Source organism: Stenella coeruleoalba (genome assembly GCF_951394435.1).
Source record: "Stenella coeruleoalba genome assembly, chromosome: 8".
NCBI classification, from domain to species: Eukaryota; Metazoa; Chordata; class Mammalia; order Artiodactyla; family Delphinidae; genus Stenella; species Stenella coeruleoalba.
Genome location: NC_137154.1, coordinates 75,554,347 through 75,579,920, shown reverse-complemented (window position 1 = coordinate 75,579,920; position 25,574 = coordinate 75,554,347). Strand labels below are relative to the sequence as shown.

The following is a 25,574-nucleotide window of genomic DNA, read 5'->3' as shown; positions in this document are numbered from 1 at the left end:
CCTCTAGGCAGAAGAGACAGAGCTCAGGCTCTGGTTCCCAATTAGATTAGCTAAACACATTTTATTCTTTAAATGATGATAGTTTCTTACCTTTATATCCTCTTTGGGAAACATATTTCTTACATTCAGTTTTGTAAAATAAAATAAAATAACAAAAAACTAACACTCCTTTCTCTGGAGTGTTTTATGTTGTGTTTGATCACCTACCTCTCATATTGCTTGGGAGTATCAGTTCTTTACAAATTATGTATCCCCCCCAGTGAGGTTATCTCTTAATGGTCTATCTCCTTTACCTTGGATAATATAATACAGATTTATTCATCTTTAAAGAGTTCCCTATAACATTGCCTAGACTTACTTTCTTTCTTTTTGCTATATCACACTTGAATAAGTGACTTAAATTGTGCACAGATGTCCAGGTGTGGCTTTAATTTCTTTTTATTTTCCAGCAAAATAACTTATTTTAACATATTCATTACTTCTATTATGGTTCTACAAATTATGCATGGTGATGTTATGAGGCTGATTCACTGAATACTAAATATGTTGGAGCAAGCAATTTTATGCTTCAGATGATTATTTATGGGAAAATTCAATTTTTGGAGGATGATAATAATGGTGGGATAGATGTGAGTAATAGCACTGACATTCACAAGCAAAATAAAGCAAAAGTGGAAACAAGCAAAATAAAGCAAAAGTGGAAACAAGCATTTGGGGTAAAGATAGCTTTAAAGCAATGAGTGGGAAGAAAAGCAGGGAACATCACTAGTTAGGGACTCTCAGATTCTAAACAGGCAATGATGAGGTCTTAGGACAACACACCTGATCTCCAATTTAGTGTGCTTATGGGGCCAGGTGAAGAATTGTAGGATTTTGTGAGATGCCCAAAATAATTTCATAGACTATCTCTAATGGGAAAGGAGATGATCTCCTAGACTGATCTAGGAGAATATAGATTTTTAGTCCCCTAAATCTCCACTGAAATAGAATTACAGAGTTACAAAAACATATTCCTTGCCACCTAAGAATGTTCCTCATTCTCAAGACTGAGCAAAGTGAACTGCTGAGGCAATCCAATGAAGGTACCCTATAAGAAGTATGGTGAAATTGTCTTTACTGCTCCCATTTTTATGACACACTTGAATAAGTGTGCTTTAAGGATTCTGCTGCTGGAATTGTAGCCATCATTAGAAAAACTTCATCTAGAACTCTCAGCTTTGGTCCTGTGGCCTGTACTATTAGAATGTCCCAAATTTACAAACCAACGAATGGAGGAGTGGGAGAAAGAAGAATGCAGGGTAAAACTATTTTGAGTTTCATTTCACAAGCCAAACTTAGAAACAGCAATATTCAAGCATCCAGGTTCCTTAAATTATCAGGAACCATTAACTTACAAAAAATAATTGTAAAAATAAAATAAGAACCAGAACCTTTAGTTCAGTTTTTAAATCTGCCTAAAACCAACCAGGCAGAAGAGGCAAGCTATTTTTATTAATTTTAGAAAAATAATACAAATATATAATAGAAAATTGGTGATGAAGCAACTCACTTCAAAGGAAAGCTTGAGCTGCATGTTACATGAATATTCAGACAATAACAACCTGTTTGAAATTGCCATTGAGTATAATTCCAAATTTCTGCATTTTATCATCTCCTAGGCATAAATCCAAAGGCTAAAAGAGCAGAACACAAAAAAGCCAAGCCTGAATTATGTTCTAAACCCTGTTGAATTTAATTTTACTTACAAAGCAGAATGTTACTTTGCCACTTAAATATGCCCCTCATGGCCCTGTAAAAATACCTGGTTTCTTGTTATCAACCTCTAAATTGTGTTATTTATTTAGAAAGCTCCAGTTTTAGGAGCATCATTCTAAATTACTAGGCAAGTGCTACACAATAAATACACATAATCTAAAACAAACTGTAGTGAGAGAAGAAAGCAATTTTCTATAAATTTGACTGCAGCGTCGGGTTTGCTGTTCCATAAGCCTTATAACTTTTAAAGGCATAAAGGAAAATTTTTAGCTAAATGAAATATCATGAGAGGCTGAGCACTTTAAAATCTTGATGTTTTATAATAGAGTAATACAGATACACATTCTTGTTATAAATTTGGAGAAGAGTTCAAATAACCTTCTGAACAGAACCATCATGTACAAAGAAATGAACAAGCTGTCACTCACTCAGATATACACTTGTTTCAAAACAACATTTTACTTGAACCAGTGGTGGATGTACTACCCAAAATCAATAAACCTTGGATGACACATACAACTAAAACAAAGAGATGATGAAGCTTACATAGACCTTATATTTCCTGCTCAAGATTTTTATAATATTAATGAATTCTTAAAAAAAATTATGATTGGAAAACACTCCAAGTGGATAAGACAAGTTAATCTAAGATATAAGTTTTTGCTATAGATTGTGAAATTTTTCTTTGCAGAGATCATGCAAGGGGTCTTAGCATGCAGTATTCACACCAGTCAAAATGTGATTGTTTAAAATTGAAAAGGGAGAGATGAGATTCTGGTAATGTTCTAGTTCTCTTAAATGGTAATTTCATGGTGTAATGGTGTAAAGTAATTTCATCACTTTGTGATGTTTTTTCTTTGAGTTGTATACCTGTACACCTATGATTTTAAAATTTTTCTGCAGGTATATTTTTGCTCCATAAAAATGCTAAAAGGAAAGAAAGAAAGAAGGAAAAATGAAAAGGGAAAGAGAGCAGAAAGAAAGGAAGAAGAGAAATAGAGAAAGGAAGGAAGGAAGGAAGGAAGAAAGGGAGAAGGAAAGAAGAAAGAAAGAAAGAAAGAAAGAAAGAAAGAAAGAAAGAAAGAAAGAAAGAAAGAAAGAAGGAAGGAAGGAAAGAAAGGAAAAGAAAAAGAAAAAAAGGGAAAATATTACATGCTAAGAGCTGCATTTCCCATACTGGGGAATAATGTGCTAAAAGAAATTAGTGCTGTAGTCATTTACTTAATTCAAATAAGATGTAGCTTTATAGGGTCACAGAATCTGGCAGCCTGGTTCATGGTTGGAAACCACTTAACTGTCATTTCTGCACAGAAAGATTGTGTTGACATTTCCAGACTTTTAAAAAATCCCTGTTAACAGTCACAAATGCCACCATATTAGGCACACAGTTTTCCTGTTTCACGAAGTAGAATTTAGAAGTTCGTGGAGGAAAAAAAATGCCTGGGGGTTCCACTAGCTTTGCATTTGAAAAACACATACATAGAAAAAAAAGTGTTGTCTCTGTAGTGTCAAAGTTTCTTTGTGACTCAACTGTTGAAAATTTCTGTTTGGCATTAAGTTGGGTAAACATCTAGTAACAACTTAGTACTAAAGGTGTCTTGGACCTGAAGTTGGCTCTGTAGGTTTTGTCTGTTTCTAAGGAGCAAGTTTCCATGTAATCTTTTCAAAGGCAAAAGGTTAAGCAAAAATGACATATATTGTAAAATCGAAAGTAAAAGGCACAGTACTGATGTGCTCAAAGTCCATGCATTTAAATTCCTTTGTATGATAATTTATGGTGATCATGTCTTCAGACTGCACTATTAGCATACTCACCCCTAACAAGAAGTTCTGCCTCATCTGACACACTGTCTGCTGTGGTCTGTACCCTGCAGCCATATCTCCCAGCATGCATCAGAAGGATGTTCCTGATCATTAAATCTGCAGAGGATGCTTGCTGAAAGAGGGATGAAGTGCCAGTTTAAAATGTTGCAAATCTGCCTAGTTCAAGGTGGTTTAAGGGGAACTTTGCATATTCAGTCAAAGGGCCCATTTTTGGTCTTACAATTTATATTACAACAATTCAGAAATCAAACATACCCTAATTTAAGGAACACATGGAAGCTATGCTTTCAACAATTGCTAATAACGGGTTTGAACATTTAATATTGAATATAATAAGTTAGCAGCTACAATATTTAAAAATATTTAAATATGCACAAACAAATTCATATCTTTAAAAGTACAGGAAAAATAATCAGTGAGCAAAAATTGTTGCTTTGCTATTCAGAGACAGGATTATTTTTGTGGCAAGAAAGCAGTATTGAAAGGAATAACAACACATGGAAATTAATTATGAGGCAACAGTAGTCAAAATATTATCTTGTGTGGCTTTATTGAATGGCTGCTTTCATAAGTACACTGTGGGCAACAGAATGAAGTAGTGCTTAGATGCAAGAGTGCTGGTCCCAAAACCATGTGTTTTCACTTCACAGAGATTTATTCCTTCCATAACCACCACCATCAGGAGTAGGGTCAGCCTGAATCTCTCTTAATCAATGCAATTACAGAGCACAAAGGCACCTCAAAACATTTGATCCTTGTTGGAAGCACGATGATTAGAACACAGTTGAAGAACAACTGCAGTTAAGGAGATCAATAAGTATCAGGGAGATTATCTTTTAGATGTATCAGTTCATGGGATCAGTGCTGATCCTACACTTTAGTATGACTGGTACAACCTTTCATTACTTAATCTTGTCTTTCATTTACTTTAACAGGAAAGATAGATTTCAATTTTCATGAATGTGTAAAGAGCTGATATTTACAACAACGCATGAGGTATTCTTTTCAGAGAATGACATAGTGAAACTCCAATATGCTCTTCAGTTTCCATGTTGCAATCAAAAACAATTCACTGGAATGAGTATACGCATGCAGCATGAAATGACATCTTCAAAGAACTCAACACTCCTCTCCAACGGTAGTTGGGCACGTGAAAGAATGTTTAATGCAAGCTATGGAGAAGCACCTCAGATTGGAGAAGCACCCCAGATTAGAGATCTTTAATTTGTTGATGGAATGGGTGAATTATCTTAAAAAATGGTGTATTTGTCCTTATAGGGCAGTGGCCTGATGAGTATTTAAGACTTTAGTTGTTCACCTTTATTTTGAAATAAACTAATGGACTATATAAAAATCATGAAAATGAGAGGAATTTCTGGAAATCTGTTGGATTCTTTTTTTTTTTTCTTAGCATTTTCTTAGCATTCGTAAAAGGGTGAGAAGTCATTGGAAACTTTTACCTCTCAAATGATGTGTGTTTCTTTTAATGAATCAATTAACTGTATACTATGTTTTAGCCATTTCTTTCTGGTATTTCATTTCTGGTTTGTTTGTTATTTTTCCTTCCCATTAGTCTTATGATAGGAACTTCTAAGGGTGTTGACGTTTCCTCTCATGAAATAATTGTTAAGACATGGTCTAGTTCAGTCATTTACAAGGGAATGCTTCTTGGTGAGAATGCATTACAATGTTATAACAATAATTTCAAGAAATGTGATATTTGTCCAATGAATATCCTCCACTGCTAATTTCCTTAGATAAAATTGTTACTCAAATTTCATTTTCTCATCTGTACTAGACTAAGTGATCACTTCTTTCAAACCTGAAAAGGAAATTAACCTTAAAAAAACCCTTTGATTTCACTTTGGGAAACAAAAGCAAACTGTAAACATCATAAGCCATGGCTCAGTTTCAAATCTACATAATATAATACTGTCTAAATGAGCTTAAATATATTTACCAATTTATATAGTATGGATCCATCTTAGATGTGAAGATCTCCTTTTACCCATGGATTTCTAAGATGCTCTCCTAGTAGGGTACTCTGTTAAATTAAGAATCAATGTGCACACCATGGGCCTAGAATAGGGCCTATGTTTAATGAAAAAGCCAAGGAGATGCCTAGAAAATCAGAGAGGACTTTACTATTTCCAGAAGTAACACGTCTGAAAGACTGTAGTCTTAGTTACTGGAGTTTTTTGTTTGTTTTGTTGTTCTTTTACTTGCTTGTTTTCCAGTTTTACAAACTGATTGGTGGTAGTTTAACAACAGAAAAAGTAATGATTGTAAGTCATTTTTCAGGCTCACGTTTTTGACAAAATTATCTCATAAAATCACATTCTTGTGATTAAATAATTGATTGCCTTTTTTTCCAGATCTTTTTCTTCCCAAATAATTGACTTCTATTTTTCCTGGACAAAAGTCTTAAAACTTTTGTCGTTTTCATTGAATTGTAGTGAAAGAAAACTTAATGGGATTAAGAAGAGGCTTCATTGAAAATCACATAAAGGTCCAAGGGATTCAGAAGGGTAAAACATAGATTATCTTTTCCATGTTGTCCTTTCCTTGGTTCCTGCAATTAACAGCATGCAATGCTCTAGAAACTGGCTGAAGCTCCATCACCATCATCAGGAATAAAAGCCTACAGTCTATTGTATATCTACTAATGACAAGACTATTGGAGGAGTTGAAATTGTCTCATTTGGGGCCCATTCCTCCTCTTTTGGATTATATCTGCATTATATTTTTACAATTCTAAACAGGGAAGATTAAAAGTAAAATGAATGAATTGTGAACACTAAACCTAAATTACCCTTTCAGGAGATTTACTGATCTTTCTAGAGAAGTAATGAGAAGAATTCATGTGGGAGCCCATTACACTTAATCTCAGCCCACAGTGTGCAGTTCCTGAGAGAGAACTCCCACAATTTAGTACAGTTTTAATGAAATGGTTACTTACAGCAGATGTTTGCTTTCTTAAGCTTAAACCTCATTTTCACTTTTTCTCTCTTGGGAGTTACTCTCTCTTTTCTTGTTTTCTTTGACACTTGTTTGACACTGCCTTTTCTTTGCTGCTTTCTTTGGCTTTATGAATAAATTGTGTTATGTGTTGCTTCAAAACAACTTTCCCACAACCAGTGCTTAACACAACACTCCAAGTGTTGTGCATCTAGCATACTGCATGCCACATAGTGGGAGCTCAATAACTATCTGTTGAATGGATGAATAAATGAGGGCTCTTTAATAAAGAGGCTCTCTGTTCACTCTCTGTGGGAGTGGCAACACTGCTAAGTCATTTACATTTCTTGGTCACATACGCTCATTAGAGCAGTTGCTAGATTACTGTAACTTTTATTTATGACTCGGAAATAATAGAGGAAATATCATCCTTCCACTCAAGTCCAGTTCTTTATTGGCTTTCACTTGGACTAAGGGTCCTGCTCATCCAACATAAGACTGCCAGTTAAGACTTCCTAAAAATGGAAGCATATTTAACTTTGCTGTTCAAAGTGCCTGTTAACTTTTGCTGCCTTGAGGATAAAGTCCAATTTCCTTGTTTCAGCAGAGGTCTACTCAGAGCATGATTCCACCTCCTATGCTGAATTCTGTGCTTCTATGACATTAACCTCACATTTCTTCCTACACCGGAACACTTCCCATAATTCTGCCTGTTCTGTTACAGATGCTCATTCTTCTTTGCCTGGAAAGATACTTTTAGACACAGTTCAAATGCCTTCTCCTTGGTTAAGCCTTTCTTCATTAGTTCTGCCACTGTTTAGTTTTGCTTCATTAGCACTCTGCTCATGTCTCTGAACTATCACTTGACATTCTTGGAAGTCACGCCTAAGGGCATTCCCAGAGCTGAGCTGGGCACTAGGGCAGCCGATTGTATTTGGGTGAGCTAATGAACGCATGGATGGCTTGCTTCCTTCCTTCTTCATGCCTGACAGTACCTCCTCCCCTCCCTCTTTTTTCTCTTAAAGAAATAAGGAAGGGAAATAGGAAAGACTATGGAGGAAGACAGCAGAAAAGAGTGCTGAAAGAGTATATACAGGTTTTGGTATGACACAGAATTGTGTGAACCCCTGCTCTGCCACTTATTAAATTTTGAACTTGGGAAAATTACTCTATTGCTCAGAGATTCTCTCACAGCTTCAATGTGATAATGCAAGTAAAGCCCATGGCAGTATGTCTGGCACATAGTAAATGTTATCTGTTAAAGGGCACTATAATTGCATTCTTAGCCAAGAGGAATATTTCCTTAATTGGTATTCACTCCTTCAACAAACTGGATATCAATGTTTTCCATAGTTATAGTAAGTTTTCTGGTAAGTGCCTAGCTTTATTTTAGATGTGTGTTATCCCCCCTCTCATGGAATACTACTGCACTCAGAATAAGAAGACCTGAATTCTAGACTTAGTTCAGTATCTTCCTAGCCCTGAGACTCTGGGAAAGGCACTTTACTGGAATAATAATAGCTACTCTGTCTCTCTCTTGAGTATTGAGGGAAACTGAATGAAACAATGTTCATAAATGAACTCTTAGGAAATGCTTCAGAAAGGTAAAGTACTTGTAAAGCATTTTTTTCAGCAGGATTAGCAGAATGCTGTACACATAGTAAGCACTCTGAGAAGGTTTGGGGAATGAATTGTCTAAACAACAAGATAACTTGACTGTTATCATAAAAAGTGAATTCATGCTGAATGGCTTACTCAGAAACCTTCTAGGTATAGCAGTTTTTGTGTCCTTATTTAGGGTTTACATAACTTTCTCAATGGGCTCACATAGGGCACTTCCACCATCCCCAGTCCCCACCAAAGAGATACATAAACCATTCCTCTCTATAAAACAAAGTAGTACAACATGTAAATTCTATGAGATGCAATTAAAAAAATACCATCTAACATAAAAAAACTGGGTATTAGCTATGAGACATGGATTATTAGATATGATTAATGTTATTGACATAAAATCTTGGATAGTTAAAATACTTTCCTGCTAACAATATTTCTTTTTCCCAGAAAATAATTTGCTTAAAATAGCCTAACATGATAAGAAAATAATACACATATACATTATTCTTCCTTTTACACTTGTATTTTTCTTAGACCTTTATATAATGGGATTTACATTCATGATGACCTGGGTTTTAATATATTTTTTAAGAAAGTTGCTGTTATTAACTCACATGCTTAAATAATTGGATATATTATCTGAAATAGAAATTTTAGTTTCTTCCAGTGACAAAAATACTAGACAAAATGCTATTTGACAGACATTTATGTCTATTATGATGAAATATTAAATGTATCCAACAATGCACTGAAGATTAAAAGTAGGTAAAAATGGCTCTACCATGCCATTACTGGGACCTTGGTATTTACTTCAAGCACATATTCTAAACATGTATTATTAAGTACTAAGACAAATGCAGAAAGAGTTTTTCTTAGGGACATAGATTAAAGAGGAAAAACTAGTTGATGACTCATTGATGAACTCAGGATGGGTAGGTATCCAAACTGGATCGTTTAGTATTATAAACACAAAGTCACAAATTTATGGGATCAGTCCTCTACCTTGGTTAAAATGAAGATTAGGAACTATGACGCAACTCAAAGCAAGAAATCACAATTAAATTTTAGTACAATGAATTACATTTTATAGATGATGATATTGAATATATGAACAATATTGAGTGGATGAAAAAATGCTGTGTATATCACACTAGTGTTCCTCTTTTCCCAAGTTGGCATACAGGATTAGAGGGTGTGATATTTAACTTGTCAGTGGATGCCAGGCTTAGGTGGCATGTTTGTACCCTGATTCTTAAGAGATGTCTCTTAACTGGTCATATGTACATTGACTCTCCTTTCCCTAGTGGCAAGGTAAATGGGTATTCCTTTATCTAAGATTAACATAAAAGGCCAAGACAAAAGGACTCTATTATAGATGGAATATTTGTGTTCCCTCAGATTCATATACAGTAAGTCCCCTATGTACAAATGAGTTCCATTTTGAGAGTACATTCCTTAGTCCGATTTCCTCGTAAGTTCAACAAAGTTAGCCTAAGTACCCAACTAACACAACTGGCTATGTAGTACTGTACTGTAATAGGTTTATAATACTTTTCACAAAAATAATACATAAAAAACAAACACACACACACACACAAAAAGTATATATTTTTTCATGGTACGCGGACCTCTCACTGTTGTGGCCTCTCCCATTGTGGAGCACAGGCTCCGGACATGCAGGCTCAGCAGCCATGGCTCACGGGCCTAGTCGCTCCGTGGCATGTGGAATCTTCCTGGACCGGGGCACAAACCCATGTCCCCTGCATTGGCAGGCGGACTCTCAACCACTGTGCCATGAGGGAAGCCCCAAAGAAAACATTTTTAATATTACAGTAATGTAGTACCTTGAAAAGCACAGTAGTGCAGTGCAACAGTGAGCATATAGTGGCTGATATAGAGTGAACAGGCAAGAAATAAAGATACTGTACTACTGCACTCTATACCGTACTGTACAGTAAAGTACACAAAAGCACAGCCACTTGTAGAGGATGCACACACATGACAATGTACTCCAGACACAAGAACTAGCTTATGTGATTGTACATGTGAACACATGTCCGCGTCTTTAAAAGTTCGCAACTTGAAGGTTCGTATGTAGGGGACTTACTCTATTGAAACCTAAACCCTAATGTGATGGTATACGAAGGTGGATGTTTGGGAAATAATTAGAGTATGAACATGGGTGAAGCCCTCATGAATGGTATTAGTGCCTTTATAAAAGAGACCTCAGAGAGCTCTCTCACCCTTTCTGCTGTGTGAGGACACAGTGAAAAGATGACCATCTGTCAATCAGGAGGCTTGCTCTCACCAACACCAAACCTGCCAGTGCCTTGAACTTGGACTTCTCAGCCTCCAAAACTATGAGAAATAAATTTCTGTTGTGTATAAGCCACTCAGACTATGGTGTTATTTTACTGTAGCCTCAATGGAATAATATAGGCCCTAAGTATGTATACTGTCATTTTTATATTAATGTAGTGCTTCTAAACTAAAAGAGGCATGAAATAGATAAGGTCACACAAGTTATCAGTCTTATGCTTCTTGAATTTATTCTTAACTGCATCCTACCTGTTGCCAAATTTGTCTTAAATGATTACTGAGAATATTTGACTCATAGTTCTTTTATTGTTTGTGCAATTATCACTAATCATTCAGTAGATATTTATTTTTATGTGCTATGCTAAGCTTTGGATATACAGATATAGATTCTGCACTTAAGGAGTGCTTAGTCTAATCCAGGTTTGATGGGAAAAATACAGGATGAGAATGTGGAGTAGCTTCCCTTTCATCTGTATCTAGGTTTGGAAGAGATGTAAAGGAGACAGATGGATGTGTTATCTGATGGCACAATACTCAGACCAGGTCCAGAGAGAAATGTTTTCTCCTCCATGTGCTTCATATAGTTTTAGCAATCATTCTGTGAGAATTGACTCTTAAATTTGGTTTTTAATAGTAGCTTTCAAACCAGCCCTTTATATCCTCTATGTTATGCCCTCTTTTTGTCTCACATTTACCCATATGACATGGCATTGCTAGGTTAATACTTTTTTAAAACTGATTTTATTTACAATCTCAAACATCTTCATTGGCTATCTTCACCTATTACCTACAGGATAGTCTAACTTCTTACTCAGCATTTGAGGCTGGACACAACCAATCTTGTCTCTCACTTCTACTGGAAAACATACTCTCTGCAATTTTCTTCAAGTTGTTCCCCCAATGAACTGCCAAAGTCTCTGAATTCTGTGTCACACGTTAAAGCCTTGTTCAAGTCTTATGTCTTTCAGAAAGGCTTAACTGACCATGAGGACTGGCTACATCATTTTTGGGTCTCAGTGCAAATTAAAAATATGAATCCCCGTGTCCAAAAATTATTCGGAATTTCAAAAGACTGACAGCCAAGCTTTACACCAAGTACAAGATGCGTCTCAGTGTTGGCCGCTGGGTGACCACACAGCAGACCCATGAAGTTGGTCCCACTGAACCCTCCAGTCCACGAACGAACATGTATGCACGTTCTAGGCAATGGTGCTCTTTGGAATAAATATCAAAGGAAAAATGCATCTCTTTATAAATTATAAAACACCTATCCTTTCCTATCTTAATGTCTTTACCTTCTCTTTTATTCTTCATTGACTTGCGATCTTTTTTCTCAATGCATTTTAGCATGAAAGAATAAGAATAATTAGATTATATCTTCTTAAGGCTTGTGTTAAAAAACAGTGATTAACTTTATGTTTTATACTGAATATTTGTTGTGAGCCTATCCAGACATTAGCATATTTATGCATTATTCCATCCAAATATTCTTTTTACTTTTTTCTTACATCTCCAGTACAAGCACAAAGCTCACTGATATACCTCTGTCTGCTTCAATCTATTTGGTATGTTTGTGGCAAACAAAGAGACAGCATCTTATGCTTCGAAGAATGGAGATGGGGACTCTGTCTAAACTTTACAGTCCTAGAGCTGGAAGGGACCATGGAGGGACTTTCATCCTCACTTTGAAGTTGGCAGTGTTTTAAGTGCCATGGCAGACCAGTTTTCTTTAAGAGAATTCTAGGCAAGAGTGGTACTTAAACTCACATCATTAATATTATGAGAAAATCATTCTTTTTTTTTTTTACATCTTTATTGGAGTATAATTGCTTTACAATGGTGTGTTTGTTTCTGCTTTATAACAAAGTGTATCAGTTATACATATACATATGTTCCCATATCTCTTCCCTCTTGTGTCTCCCTCCCTCCCACCCTCCCCATCCCACCCCTCTAGGTGGTCACAAAGCACTGAGCTGATCTCCCTGTGCTATGTGGCTGCTTCCCACTAGCTATCTATTTTATGTTTGGTAGTGTATGTATGTCCATTCCACTCTCTCGCTTTGTCACAACTTACACTTCCCCCTCCCCATATCCTCAAGTCCATTCTCTAGTAGGTCTGTGTCTTTATCCCTGTCTTACCCCTAGGTTCTTCATGACATTTTTTTTTCTTAAATTCCATATACATATATGTTAGCATATGGTAGTGTTTGTATGACAGATCAACTTTTTCATGGAATCTCTTCAGTAATAATATTTTATAATCTGAATAACACCTGGTTCACAGGTTGGCTCAATGAGGCAACACTGGTAGAGGTAAAAAGGTGTTAATAATCATGGCAGTAATCAATGTTTTTCCCTAAGAGTGAATTACACCATTGTCTAGGAATAGAATTATCTTACTGTCTTTCACTGTTTATGCTTTTTAAATTACCTCCATTGATGTTACATAAAGATGATATCACTAGTTAGAAAAAAATTTTGTTCCTCCATGCATTAGCTTGTGCTTTCTAAACAGCTAGTAATGGCCTGACCACCAGGAAAGCACTAGAATAATAACATTTTACAATAGCTATACATTTATTTTGAGAGCTCATAGCATATACACAGTTAAAGTTGTCCATTCATTCATGTAACAATCATTTGTTAGAGTGTCTAATTTGTCTATACAGGAAACTGAAAACACTTGGCACCTTTGAAGTTATGCCCTTGTCATTTGCTCATAGAAAATATGGATGAGCTTTGACCCAACCTATGGATTTTCTCAATGCAGTGTTTCAGTTGACTGGAGTTGGTACAAGACATGAAATCTGTCATATCTGATCTGCACATGTTACAAGATAAGAGATAAATTGTGTCTTTGAGAAACTCACAATGCAATGTGGGAGGTAGACAGCTCTAATGCAATGTGATGTGTTAAAATAAATAATAGGACAAACATATCATTGCAGAAAAAATTGATTTTAGTGTGCAAAGAAAAATAACAAATCATCTGGTTCAACCAATTCCTATAGCAGAGAAGATCGGGGGCTAAAGAGTGTAGGTGACTTGTTCAAGGGCAGGTTAAGTATGGAGGCTGAAGTAGAGCCTTGGGCACTTGACTCTTAGTCAAGTGTTCTTTCCACTCTACTATTGTGACTATGAAACCAATCCTTGTTCTACTTAAACTTGCAGGGAATTTGATTCACTTGTACAAGTTGAAGCACATTTTGGCAAGCGTACCAAAATAAAATGGTTTCAGTATATGGTAACAACCACAAAACTATTATTAGAAATTAACTCTCCAAATACACCATAGAATGATCTGAGAGCTCATGTTTTTAAGACTGCTGTTTATCAGCCATATCCAAAATGAAATGTTGCATCTTCCCTTGAAATGCCAGAATCACTTTTCTGATAATACACATGACCCATTAGCTTCATTTACCTTTGCCATCATTCAACTTTTCTGTGACTTTTAATCCAGCATTGAGAGAATTTTCTGTGTGTGACCCACAACTGATATGTTTTCTTTTAGCCATGTGTAGTTTGTAGTGACACAGCTTTAGCTGAAGAAGAATTGACCAAATTTGATTTCCTAACTTAAGTGCATAATTTAGAGGGAGCAATATTTTACTGATATTTCAACGTGTCTGTTCTCTCTTTTCTAGTACTGTCTATTTTACATTTATCTTTGAAGTTAACACTATTTTGTTACACCATCATATAACGGCTTCCAGGATGAATTGTGTTTTATTTTGCTACTGATTTTTACATTGTGGAATAGTCAGTGTCTACACACAAGTCTAGTCCCATCCTGGCTATGGGAAAGAGTGTTCAGACACCAGTCTGGAGGTTTTCTATTTCTCCCCTGAAATCACAGAGCCCAGGCAGGCAGAATATGGTAGCTCTCATCTCACCCATCATTTAGTGCCAGTATTGATCTGATGTTGTTATAAAGTCTCAAAGTCTTAGGAATGTTGTAGACCACTCTGTGTTTCATTGACTTTGCATAGAACTATACTAATGGGTCCAGAATGAGGCCAGTTTTTTTGTGTGCCTCTATTTTACTTAGGACTCTTAGATGCCAGCAATTTATCATCCTGGGTCCCTGGAATTATGAGGGAAGGACAGAGGCTAATGCTGAGTCTAGAAGACTCATTTGGCTACCCTGGCTGAAGGCTCAGCCACTGTGGAATAGATTCAAGCCATCTTCAGTGTTACTTACCTGATTTCATGAGCCACAAAATTGTAAGCAGAGCCAAATTGTTGTCATTTTCCAACACTAAGTTTTGGAGTGGCTTGTGGTACAGTAGTAAATAATCATAAAATAATTAGGTACCTGGAAGTGGGGTGCTGACATAACTAAAGTCTAAATATGTGGCACTGGCTTTGGGGTTCTAGTTCAGAGGCTTGGAAGGTCATGAAGACATTACTACTGAGAGCTGGAAGGATCTCAAGGAGACTATTGGTAAGAGCTTGAGGAACAGTGAGGAAACTTCCTGGAGAGTGGAGAAAAGGAGATGAGCTGAAAGAGAGAAGTGCTCATTTCTCAAGCAGAATATAGAAGAAATCTAAAGGAGCTGAGGCTCCAGATGGAAAACAGAAAGACTCTTCAGCTTTAGTCGTGCCAAGTGGTAACAGACTAGTAAAGTAAGAAATGACCTTGGAAAACACCAAATCCAGGATGCTACCAAATAAAACATATTCCCAGGGTAAAGGTCCCAAGTTGTGGCTAAAAGATACTTTATTTGCACTGGAATATTACAGGCATTTTTCCAGAGGAACCAGACCCTCTGTCCAAGATAGGGAAGAATTTGAAGAAACTGTTAATGGGGGCTGAGAAAGCATTGAGAAGATCATAATTGGAGGATGGAGGAAAAGGTAACTGAGTTATGAATTGGCAGAAAAATTAGCAAAACCCTTGGCAGACGAGGGTTATGTGGAAGATGAGCTCAGCGTATGTCTCATAGAGGTCTCTTTATATATATGAAAGAATATGGTTTGCAATGGAAAGAGTGTGTTGACAGATGTTTTAAAAGAAAGAAAAATGACCATGAATGGTGGAGAAACTTTTATACCTAATTTTTTTGCAAAAATATAATATTCCACATGGAATAAGTAATTTTATATAAGAATTTCTAAAGATGTATTTTCCAGTTAAATATCTGACTGTTTCAAGTTTACCCTAAAAATTCAAGTTTTTTTCTCATTTTATTTGCAATATTAGTAAATACTTTAACAAGTACAATCTTCAAGAAGTAGATTATTATTTCAACTATGGGCTTTATGACCAAATACTAAGTATTCTTTTGCCAAGCCTAACTTGGTAGTTGTTAATGCTTAGGAACAAGTTTCTGAGTCAAAAAATATCCCACTGCAAGAGAAGGAAATTTGGGTCACAGCATCCATTTAAGCACTGTCATTCACAGTCATGAAGATTCTCATCAACATCAAAAATACCTAGAATTTAGGGAATTCAAACACATCAATGTCAGAAAAGACTACTCAAACTACTGCTTAGATTGTGAGCTACAACAGCAATCTTCCAATGAAGATTCAATCAGAAGAAGAATAGTTCAGTTAAAAGGAAAGGTCAAACTGAATAAATGTGTCAATCAGAAGCCAGCTATGAAAAGTTCAAGGTCAAGGACTTTCATAGTCAAATTCAACTGACATTTTGAAAGTGATTGAGTCATTTTGATACAGAAAACTCATTTTTAATAAGTCTTTGTAATTTTATGAAAGAGAATTCACCAATTATTTAATGTATAAAAATCAGTTTACTCAGATATTGAAAAATTGTCAGAGGCCATAGTCTATTACTTCCCCTCACTTTTCTGTAAATATATAATACTGCTTCTGATATTTTAAGGAAGAGTTACAAGACTCTTTCAAAACTGCACATCTTTGAATTGACTGCAACACCAATGATTATATATGTACATATATTTTGTTCTAAGATTTCATATTGCTAGGGCTTGAATGGTTCATTATATGTGAAATATTTTGTGTGTGCTGTTTATACAAATTAAGGGATGCTGTGTCTTACCCAGAAAAAGGACATTGTTCCATTCTATAAGATTATTATTGCTTTTAGAGAAAATCTTTATTTAGCTTTAGAGAAACCATTTTATCATTTATCGAGATATTATATATACAAATATATTCTTAGCCATAGGAAGAATTCTGATTTGAGATTATTTTTCCAGTTTGGAACCCCTTCTGAATTAAGAATTTTCAAATTCTAAGGACATCATGAGACTGAAATATCTTCCATAAATCAAGCAAGTATGCAATATTTAACAGAATAAAATGTGATTTGGGGGCTATCAAAGCCCCTCCCGAAAAAATGTTTAGTGTTCACTAAAACTTTTAAAGATGATTTCACTGTTATCAGCTAGCATACCTGAAGAGTTTTTTGGGTTTTAATCTTTGAATATAACCTTTAAAAATAATAGAACTTTAGAATTAGATAGGAACGTTAGGAGTCGTCTACTCTAACCTCTTCACTTTGATGATAAGGGCTCAGAAATGTGACATGAATCATCCAAGGTATTACAGCTAAGTAGGGACAAAGCTGGGCCCACACCAAAAACTCTTGACACCACCTCCACATCAGATCTAGTAATCTTTTACCATATAATGATGTCACTCAGTAGTGTACTTTGACATTATATCATTTATGAGAAAAACATCTGGCAGCATCTATTTAAATTAAAAATAGTTTTGTTCTTTTACCCTGCAATCTATTCCTGAGAATGTATCCCAAAGAAAGGAAATTATTAACACCCAAGAATGCAGATATTCAGAGTTGTTTTCTGTAGTATTGTTCATTAATCTCTCAAAACAGGAAACAGAGTTAGTATTTACTAACAGGGTAATGGCTAAATTGAGGAATAGTCATATACTTATTATGTACCCATTGAAAAGAATGAATTAGAGATATATCATGTGACATGGAAGAATTAAGATAATAATGAGATGCAGAAAAACATGTAAAGTATGTTTCAATATTTAAAAAAATAATCACAAAAATATCCCTCCACATATGTAAATCTAACTAGGATTATAGTAGGACTGAGGATAATATAGAAGGGCATATATAGAACATTAAAAAGATTAACTAAGTGTGATAAATGCTTTCATGGGAGGATAAAAGCAGGGGAAGGTCATCCTAATAAAAGCAGCATGCATGATATAATCTCACTTGTGTAACATGTGTAACTGTGTATGCTTGAAGAGATGCATGGAAAAATGATTACAAAAATTAATGGTGATTACCTTAAGGTAGTATGATTCCAAGGGATTTTTATTCTCTCCTTTCTAGTTTTAGTATGTTTAAATGATCTATAATAAGCTTCTATTATTTATATAAGTAGAAAAAAACTCTACCTTCATTGTGGTGAAAAAATGAAAAACTGACTTTGATTTAGAGCTGAAAGATATTTTTACCATGGAGAAGCACCAAGCCAAGTGTTTGTCATCAATTGCAGATATTATAAACAAATCAGCTTGTGTGGCTTAAACAATCCATGCCAGATAAGCAGATCTTCCCACACAAGTGAAGATTGCATTTCTATTTCTAAGTACAGATAGTCATATAGAACTCAGTCTCTTTATGATTATGCATCACTGACTTATGGTGCTCTCGAGGCATCTGTTAACAAAGAGTCTTAATATTTTCTTATGCTGAATGTCAGACTGATTTAGCACTGCAGTTGTATGTTAGCAATCAATAGCTGCATTCTGTTTGTCATCACGTGATATGTTGTTCTTCATATATTCTTTTTTTTTAACATCTTTATTGCAGTATAATTTCTTTACAATGGTGTGTTAGTTTCTGCCTTATAACAAAGTGAATCAGCTATACATATACATATATCCCCATATCTCCTCGCTCTTGCATCTCCTTCCCACCCTCCCTATCCCACCCCTCTAGGGAATAGCACCGACCTGATCTCCCTGTGCTATGTGGCTGCTTCCCACTAGGTATCTATTTTACATTTGGTAGTTTATACACGTCCATGCCACTCTCTCACTTCGTCCCAGCTTACCCTTCCACATCCCCTTGTCCTCAAGTACATTCTCTACGTCTGCATCTTTACTCCTGTCCTGCATCTAGGTTCTTCCAAACATATTTTTCTTTGTTTTTTAGATTCTATATATATGCATTAGCATATGGTATTTGTTTTTCTCTTTCTGACTTACTTCACCCTGTATGACAGACTCCAGGTCCATCCACCTCACTACAGATAACTCAATTTTGTTTCTTTATATGGCTGAGTAATATTCCATTGTATATATGTGCCACATATTCTTTATCCATTCATCTCTCGATGAACATTTAGGTTGGTTCCATGTCCTGGCTATTGTAAATAGGGCTGCAATGAACATTGTGGTACATGACTCTTTTTGAATTATGGTTTTCTCAGGGTATATGCCCAGTAGTGGGATTGCTGGGTCGTATGGTAGTTCTATTTTTAGTTTTTTAAGGAACCTCCATACTGCTCTCCATAGTGGCTGTATCAATTTACATTCCCACCGACAGTGCAAGAGGGTTCCCTTTTCTCCACACCCTCTTCAGCATTTATTGTTTGTAGATTTTTTGACGATGGCCATTCTGACCAGAGTGAGGTGATACCTCACTGTACTTTTGATTTATATTTCTCTAATGCTTAGTGATGTTGAGCATCCTTTCATGTGTTTGTTGGCAATCTGTATATATTCTTTGGAGAAATGTCTATTTAGGTCTTCTGCCCATTTTTGGATTGCAGTTTTTTTGTTTTTGATATTGAGCTTCATGAGCTGCTTGTAAATTTTGGAGATTAATCCTTTGTCAGTTGCTTTATTTGCAAATATTTTCTCCCATTCTGAGGGTGGTCTTTTTGTCTTGTTTATGGTTTCATTTGCTGTGGAAAAGCTTTTAAGTTTCATTAGGTCCCATTTGTTTATTTTTGTTTTTATTTCCATTACTCCAGGAGGTGGGTCAAAAAAGATCTTGCTGTGATTTATGTCATAGAGTGTTCTGCCTATGTTTTCCTCTAAGAGTTTTATAGTATCTTTCCTTACATTTAGGTCTTTAAGACATTTTGAGCTTATTTTTGTGTATGGTGTTAGGGAGTGTTCTAATTTCATTCTTTTACATGTAGCTGTCCAGTTTTCCCAGCACCACTTATTGAAGGGGGTGTCTTTTCTCCATTGTATATTCTTGCCTCCTTTATCAAACATAAGGTGACCATATGTGCATGGGTTTATCTCTGGTCTTTCTATTCTGTTCTATTGATCTATATTTCTGTTTTTGTGTCAGTACTATACTGTCTTGATTACACTAGCTTTGTAGTATAGTCTGAAGTCAAGAAACCTGATTCCTCCAGGTCCGTTTTTCTTTCTCAAGAATGTTTTGGCTATTTGGGGTCTTTTGTGTTTCCATAAAAATTGTGAAATTTTTTGTTCTAGTTCTGTGAAAAATGCCATTGGTAGTTTGATAGGTTTGGGATTGGATCTGTAGATTGCTTCGGGTAGTTTAGTCATTTTCACAATGTTGATTCTTCCAATGCAAGAACATGGCATATCTGTACATCTATTTGTATCATCTTTAATTAATTTCATCAATGTCTTATAGTTTTTGGCATACAGGTCTTTTGTCTCCCTAGGTAGCTTTATTCTGAGGTATTTTATTCTTTTAGTTGCAATGGTAAATGGGAGTGTTTTCTTCATTTCACTTTCAGATTATTCATCATGAGTTTATAAGAATGCAAGAGATTTCTGTGCATTGATTTTGTATTCTGCTACTTTACCAAATTCATTGATTAGCTGTAGTAGTTTTCTGTTGGCAGTTTTAGGATTCTCTATATATAGTATCATGTCATCTGCAAACACTGACAGCTTTATTTCTTCTTTGCCAATTTGGATTCCTTTTATTTCTTTTTTTTTTCTGATTACTCTGGCTAAAACTTCCAAAACTATGTTGAATAATACTGGTGAGAGTGGACAACCTTGCGTTGTTCCTGATTTTGGAGAAAATGGTTTCAGTTTTCCACCATTGCGAATGATGTTGGCTCTGGGTTTGTCATATATGGCCTTTATCATGTTGAGGAAAGTTCCCTCTATGCCTACTTTCTGGAGGATTTTTATCATAAATGGGTGTTGAATTTTGTTGAAAGCTTTCTCTGCATCTATTGAGATGATCATATGTTTTTTCTCCTTCAATTTGTTAATATGGTGTATCACATTGATTGAGTTGCATATATTGAAGAATCTTTCCATTCCTGGGATAAACCCCACTTGATCATGGTATATGATCCTTTTAATGTGCTGTTGGATTCTGTTTGCTAGTATTCTGTTGAGGATTTTTGCATCTATGTTCATCAGTGATATTGGCCTGTAGTTTTCTTTCTTTGTGACACCATTGTCTGGTTTTGGTATCAGGCTGATTGTAGCTTTATAGAATGTATTTGAGGGTGTTCCTCCTTCTGCTGTATTTTGGAAGAGTTTGAGAAGTCTAGGTGTTAGCTCTTTTCTAAATGTTTGACAGAATTTGCCAATGAAGCCATCTGGTCCTGGGCTTTTGTTTGTTGGAAGATTTTTAATCATACTCTCAATTTCAGTGCTTCTGATTGCTCTGTTTATGTCTTCTATTTCTTCCTGGTTCAGTCTCGGAATGTTGTGCTTTTCTAAAAATTGGTCCATAACTTCCATTTTATTTGCACATAATTGCTTGCAGTAATCTCTCATGATCCTTTGTATTTCTGCAGTGTCAGTTGTTTCTTCTTTTGTCACTTCTAATCCGGTTGATTTGAGTCTTCTCCCTTTTTTTTTTTTTTTTTGATGAGTCTGGCTAATGTTTTATCAATTTTTTTTATCTACTCAAAGGACCAGCTTTTAGTTTTATTGATGTTGGCTATTGTTTCCTTAATTTTTTTTTCATTTATTTCTGACCTGAGCTTCATGATTTCTTTCCTTCTGCTAACTTTAGGGTTTTTTTTTTTTGTTTTTCTTTCTTTAATTGCTTTAGGTTTAAGGTTAGCTTGGTTACTTGAGATGTTTCTTGTTTCTTGAGATAGGATTATATTGCTATAAACTTCTCTCTTAGTACAGCTTTTGCTGCATCCCATAGGCTTTGGGTCATGGTGTTTTCTTTGTCATTTGTTTCTAAATATTTTTTGATTTCCTCTTTGATTTCTTCAGTGATCTCTTGGTTATTTAGTAGTGTATTGTGTAGCCTCCATGTGTTTGTATTTTTTACAGATTTTTTCCTGTAACTGATATATAGTCTCATAGTGTTGTGGCCAGAATAGATACTTGATATGATTTCAATTTTCTTATATTTACCAAGGCTTAATTTGTGACCCAAGATATGATCTATCTTGGAGAATATTCCATGAGCACTTGAAAAGAAAGTGTTATCTGTTGATTTGGGATGGAATGTCCTATAAATATCAATTAAGTCCATCTTGTTTAATGTGTCATTTAAAGCTTGTGTTTCCTTACTTATTTTCATTTTAGATGATCTGTCCATTGGTGAGGGTAGGGTGTTAATGTCCCCTACTATGTTTATGTTAGTGTTGATTTCCCCTTTTACGTGTTAACATTAGCCTTATGTATTGAGGTGCTCCTATGTTGGGTGCAAAAATATTTACAATTATTATATCTTCTTCTTGGATTGATCCCTTGATCATTATGTAGTATCCTTCTTTGTGTCTTGTAATAGTCTTTATTTTAACGTCTTTTTTGCCTGATATGAGAATTGCTACTGCAGCTTTCTTTTGATTTCCATTTGCATGGAATATCCTTTTCCGTCCCCTCACTTTCAGTCCGTATATGTCCCTAGGTCTGAAGTGTGTCTTTTGTAGACAGCATATATACAGGTCTTGTTTCTGTAACCATTCAGACAGTCTACGTCTTTTGGTTGGAGCATTCAATCCATTTACTTTAAAGGTAGTTATCGATATGTATGTTCCTATTTTCATTTTCTTAATTGTTTTGGGTTTGTTATTGTAGATCTTTTCCTTCTCTTGTGTTTCCTGTCTAGAGAAGTTCCTTTAGCATTTGTTGTAAACTGGTTTGGTGATGCTGGATGCTCTTAGCTTTTGCTTTTCTGTAAAGGTTTTCATTTCTCCGTCGAATCTGAATGAGATCCTTGCTGGGTAGAGTATAGTTGGTTGTAAGTTTTTCCCTATCAATACTTTAAATATGTCCTGCCACTCCCTTCTGGTTTGCATAATTTCTGCTGAAAGTTCAAGTGTTAACCTTATGTGGGTTCCTTTTTCTGTTTGTTTTTCCCTTGCTGCTTTTAATATTTTTTTCTTTGTATTTAATTTTTGGTAGTTTGATTAATATGTGTCTTGGCATGTTTCTCCTTGGATTTATCCTGTATGGGACTCTCTGTGCTTACTGGACTTGATTGACTATTTCCTTTCCCATGTTAGGGAATTTTTAAACTCTAATCTCTTCAAATATTTTCTCAGATGGTTTCTTTTTCTCTTCTTTTCTGGAACCCCTATAATTTGAATGTTGGTGCATGTAGTGTTTTCCCAGAAGTCTTTGAAACTGTCCTCAATTCTTTTTTCTTTATTCTGCTCTGTAGTAATTTCCTTATCTTCCAGGTCACTTATCCATTCTTCTGCCTCAGTTATTATGCTATTGATTCCTTCTAGAGAATTTTTAATTTCATTTACTGTGTTTTTCATTATTGTTTGTTTGCTCTTTAGTTCTTCTAGGTTCTTGTTAAACGTTTCTTTTATTTTCTCCATTCTGTTTCCAAGATTTTGGATCATCTTTCCTTTGAATTATTTTTCAGGTAGACTACCTATTTCCTTTTCATTTGTTTGGTCTGGTGGGTTTTTACCTTGCTCCTTTATCTGCAGTGTGTTTCTCTGTCTTCACATTTTGCTTAACTTACTGTGCTTTTTTCAGACTGCAGGTTCATATTTCCCATAGTTTTTGGTGTCTGCCCGCAGTGGCTAAAGTTGGTTCAGTGGGTTGTGTAGGCCTCCTGGTGGAGAAGACTTGTCCCTGTGTTCTGGTGTTTGGGGCTGGATCTTGTTTTTCTGTTGAGCAGGACTGTGTCCAGTGCTATGTTTTGGGGTGTATGACCTTATTATGATTTTAGGCAGCCTCTCTGCTAATGGGTAGTGTTGTGTTCCTGTCTTGCTAGTTGTTTGGCATAGGGTGTCCAGCACTGTAACTTGCTAGTCATTGAGTGGAGCTGGGTCTTTTAGCATTGAGATGGAGATCTCTGGGAGAGCTTTCACCGTTTTATATTATGTGGAGCCAGGAGGTCTCTGGTGGAGCACTGTCCTGCCCTCAGCTCTCCCACCTGAGAGGCACAGGCCTGACACCCAGCCAGAGCACCAAGACCCTGTCAGCCACACGGCTCAGAAGAAAAGGGAGAAGAAAATAAATAAAATAAAAAAGTTATTAATATAAAAAATAAAAAAAAATTAATAAGAAAGAAAGAAGGATGGGAGCAACCAAACCAAAAAAATCCAACAATGATAACAAGCTCTAACAACTATACTGAAAAAAAAAAAAGGACAGACAGAACCCTAGGACACATCATAAAAGCAAAGCTATACAGACAAAATCACACAAAGAAGCATGCACATTCAGAAAAAGAGAACAAGGAAAACATATATATATATATATATATATATATATATATATATATATATATATCTTTTTTAAAAAAAAAGGAAGAGAGCAACCAACTCAATAAATAAGTCTACCAATGATAATAAACTCTAAATACTAAACTAAGGTAAATATAAAACCAGAAATGAGTTAGATGCAGAAAGCAAACCCCAAGTCTACAGTTGCTCCCAAATTCTAGTGCCTCAATTTTGGGATGATTCGTTGTGTATTCAGGTATTCCAGAGATGCAGGGTACATCAAGTTGATTGTGGAGATTTAATCTGCTGCTCCTGAGGCTGCTAGGAGAAATTTCACTTTCTCTTCTTTGTTAGCACATCTCCTGGGGTTCAGCTTTGGATTTGTTCCCTCCTTTATGTGTAGGTCGCTTCAGGGTATCTGTTCTTCGCTCAGACAGGACAGGGTTAAAGTAGCTGTTGATTAGGGAACTCTGGCTCACTCAGGCTGGGGGGAGAGTACCGAATGAGGGGCGAGTCTGCAGCAGCAGAGTCCAGTGTGACATTGCAACAGCCAGAGCCGCGTTGTGCGTTCTCCCAGGGAAGTTGTCCCTGGATCACGGGACCCTGGCAGTGGTGGGCTTCACTGACTCCCAGGAGGGGAGGTGTGGATAGTGACCTGTGCTTGCACACAGGCTTCTTGGTGGTTTCAGCAGCAGCCTTAGCATTTCTTGCCCATCTCTAGTGTCCATGCTGATAGCCACAGCTTGCTCCTTTCTTTGAAGCTCATTTAGGCAGTGATCTGAATTCCCTCTCCTCACACACAGAACAATGGTCTCTTGCCTCTTAGGCAGTTCCACATTTTTTCCCAGATTCCCACTGGGCCAGCTGTGGCGCACTAGCCCCCTTCAGGCTGTGTTCATGCAGCCACTTCCAGTCCTCTCCCTGGGATCTGAACTCTGAAGCCTAAGCCTCAGCTCTCAGCCCCCACCTGCCCTGGCGGGTGAGGAGCAGACAAGCCTCTCGGGCTGGTGAGTTCTTGTCAGCACCGATCCTCTGTTCAGAAATCTCTCTGCTTTTCCCTCTGCACCTTTATTGCTGCACTCTCCTCCATGGCTCTGAAGCCTCCCCCGCTGCCTACCCCCTGTCTCCACCAGTGAAGGGGCTTCCTAGTGTGTGGAAACTTTCCCCGCTTCACAGCTCCCTCCCAGAGGTGTGGGTCCTTTCCCTATTCTTTCGTCTCTGTTTTTTCTTTTGCCTTACCCAGGTACGTGGGTGGTTTCTTGCCTTTTGGGAAGTATGAGGTCTTCTGCCAGCATTCAGTAGGTGTTCTGTAGGAGTTGTTCCACATGTAGATTTTATTTCTGATGTATTTGTGGAGAGGAGGAAGGTGATCTCCACGTCTTACTCCTCTGCCATCTTGAATGTCTCTCCATATATTCTTTTAAAGTCTCTTTGCAAAGGTCATATTTTAGTTAATCTTGGGGCAAGTTACTTCAGTGTTTTCTTGCTGTTATCTGTTCTCCATGCCTGCTC

At 36.3% G+C, this 25,574-nt stretch overlaps 1 protein-coding gene across 3 annotated transcripts in view; it reads right to left on the bottom strand.

Moving 5' to 3' along the window:
* CNTN5 (contactin 5) overlaps window positions 1-25,574 on the bottom strand; it is a gene marked incomplete at its 3' end in the record, with an annotated part of 796,845 nt that overhangs the window by 131,865 nt on the left and 639,406 nt on the right. For all 3 annotated transcript variants that reach the window (XM_079928800.1, XM_079928801.1, XM_079928802.1), the window contains one exon: window positions 3,571-3,691. In XM_079928800.1, coding sequence (XP_079784926.1) covers window positions 3,571-3,691 — 121 coding nt within the window. The remainder of the gene's footprint in view (window positions 1-3,570; window positions 3,692-25,574) is intronic.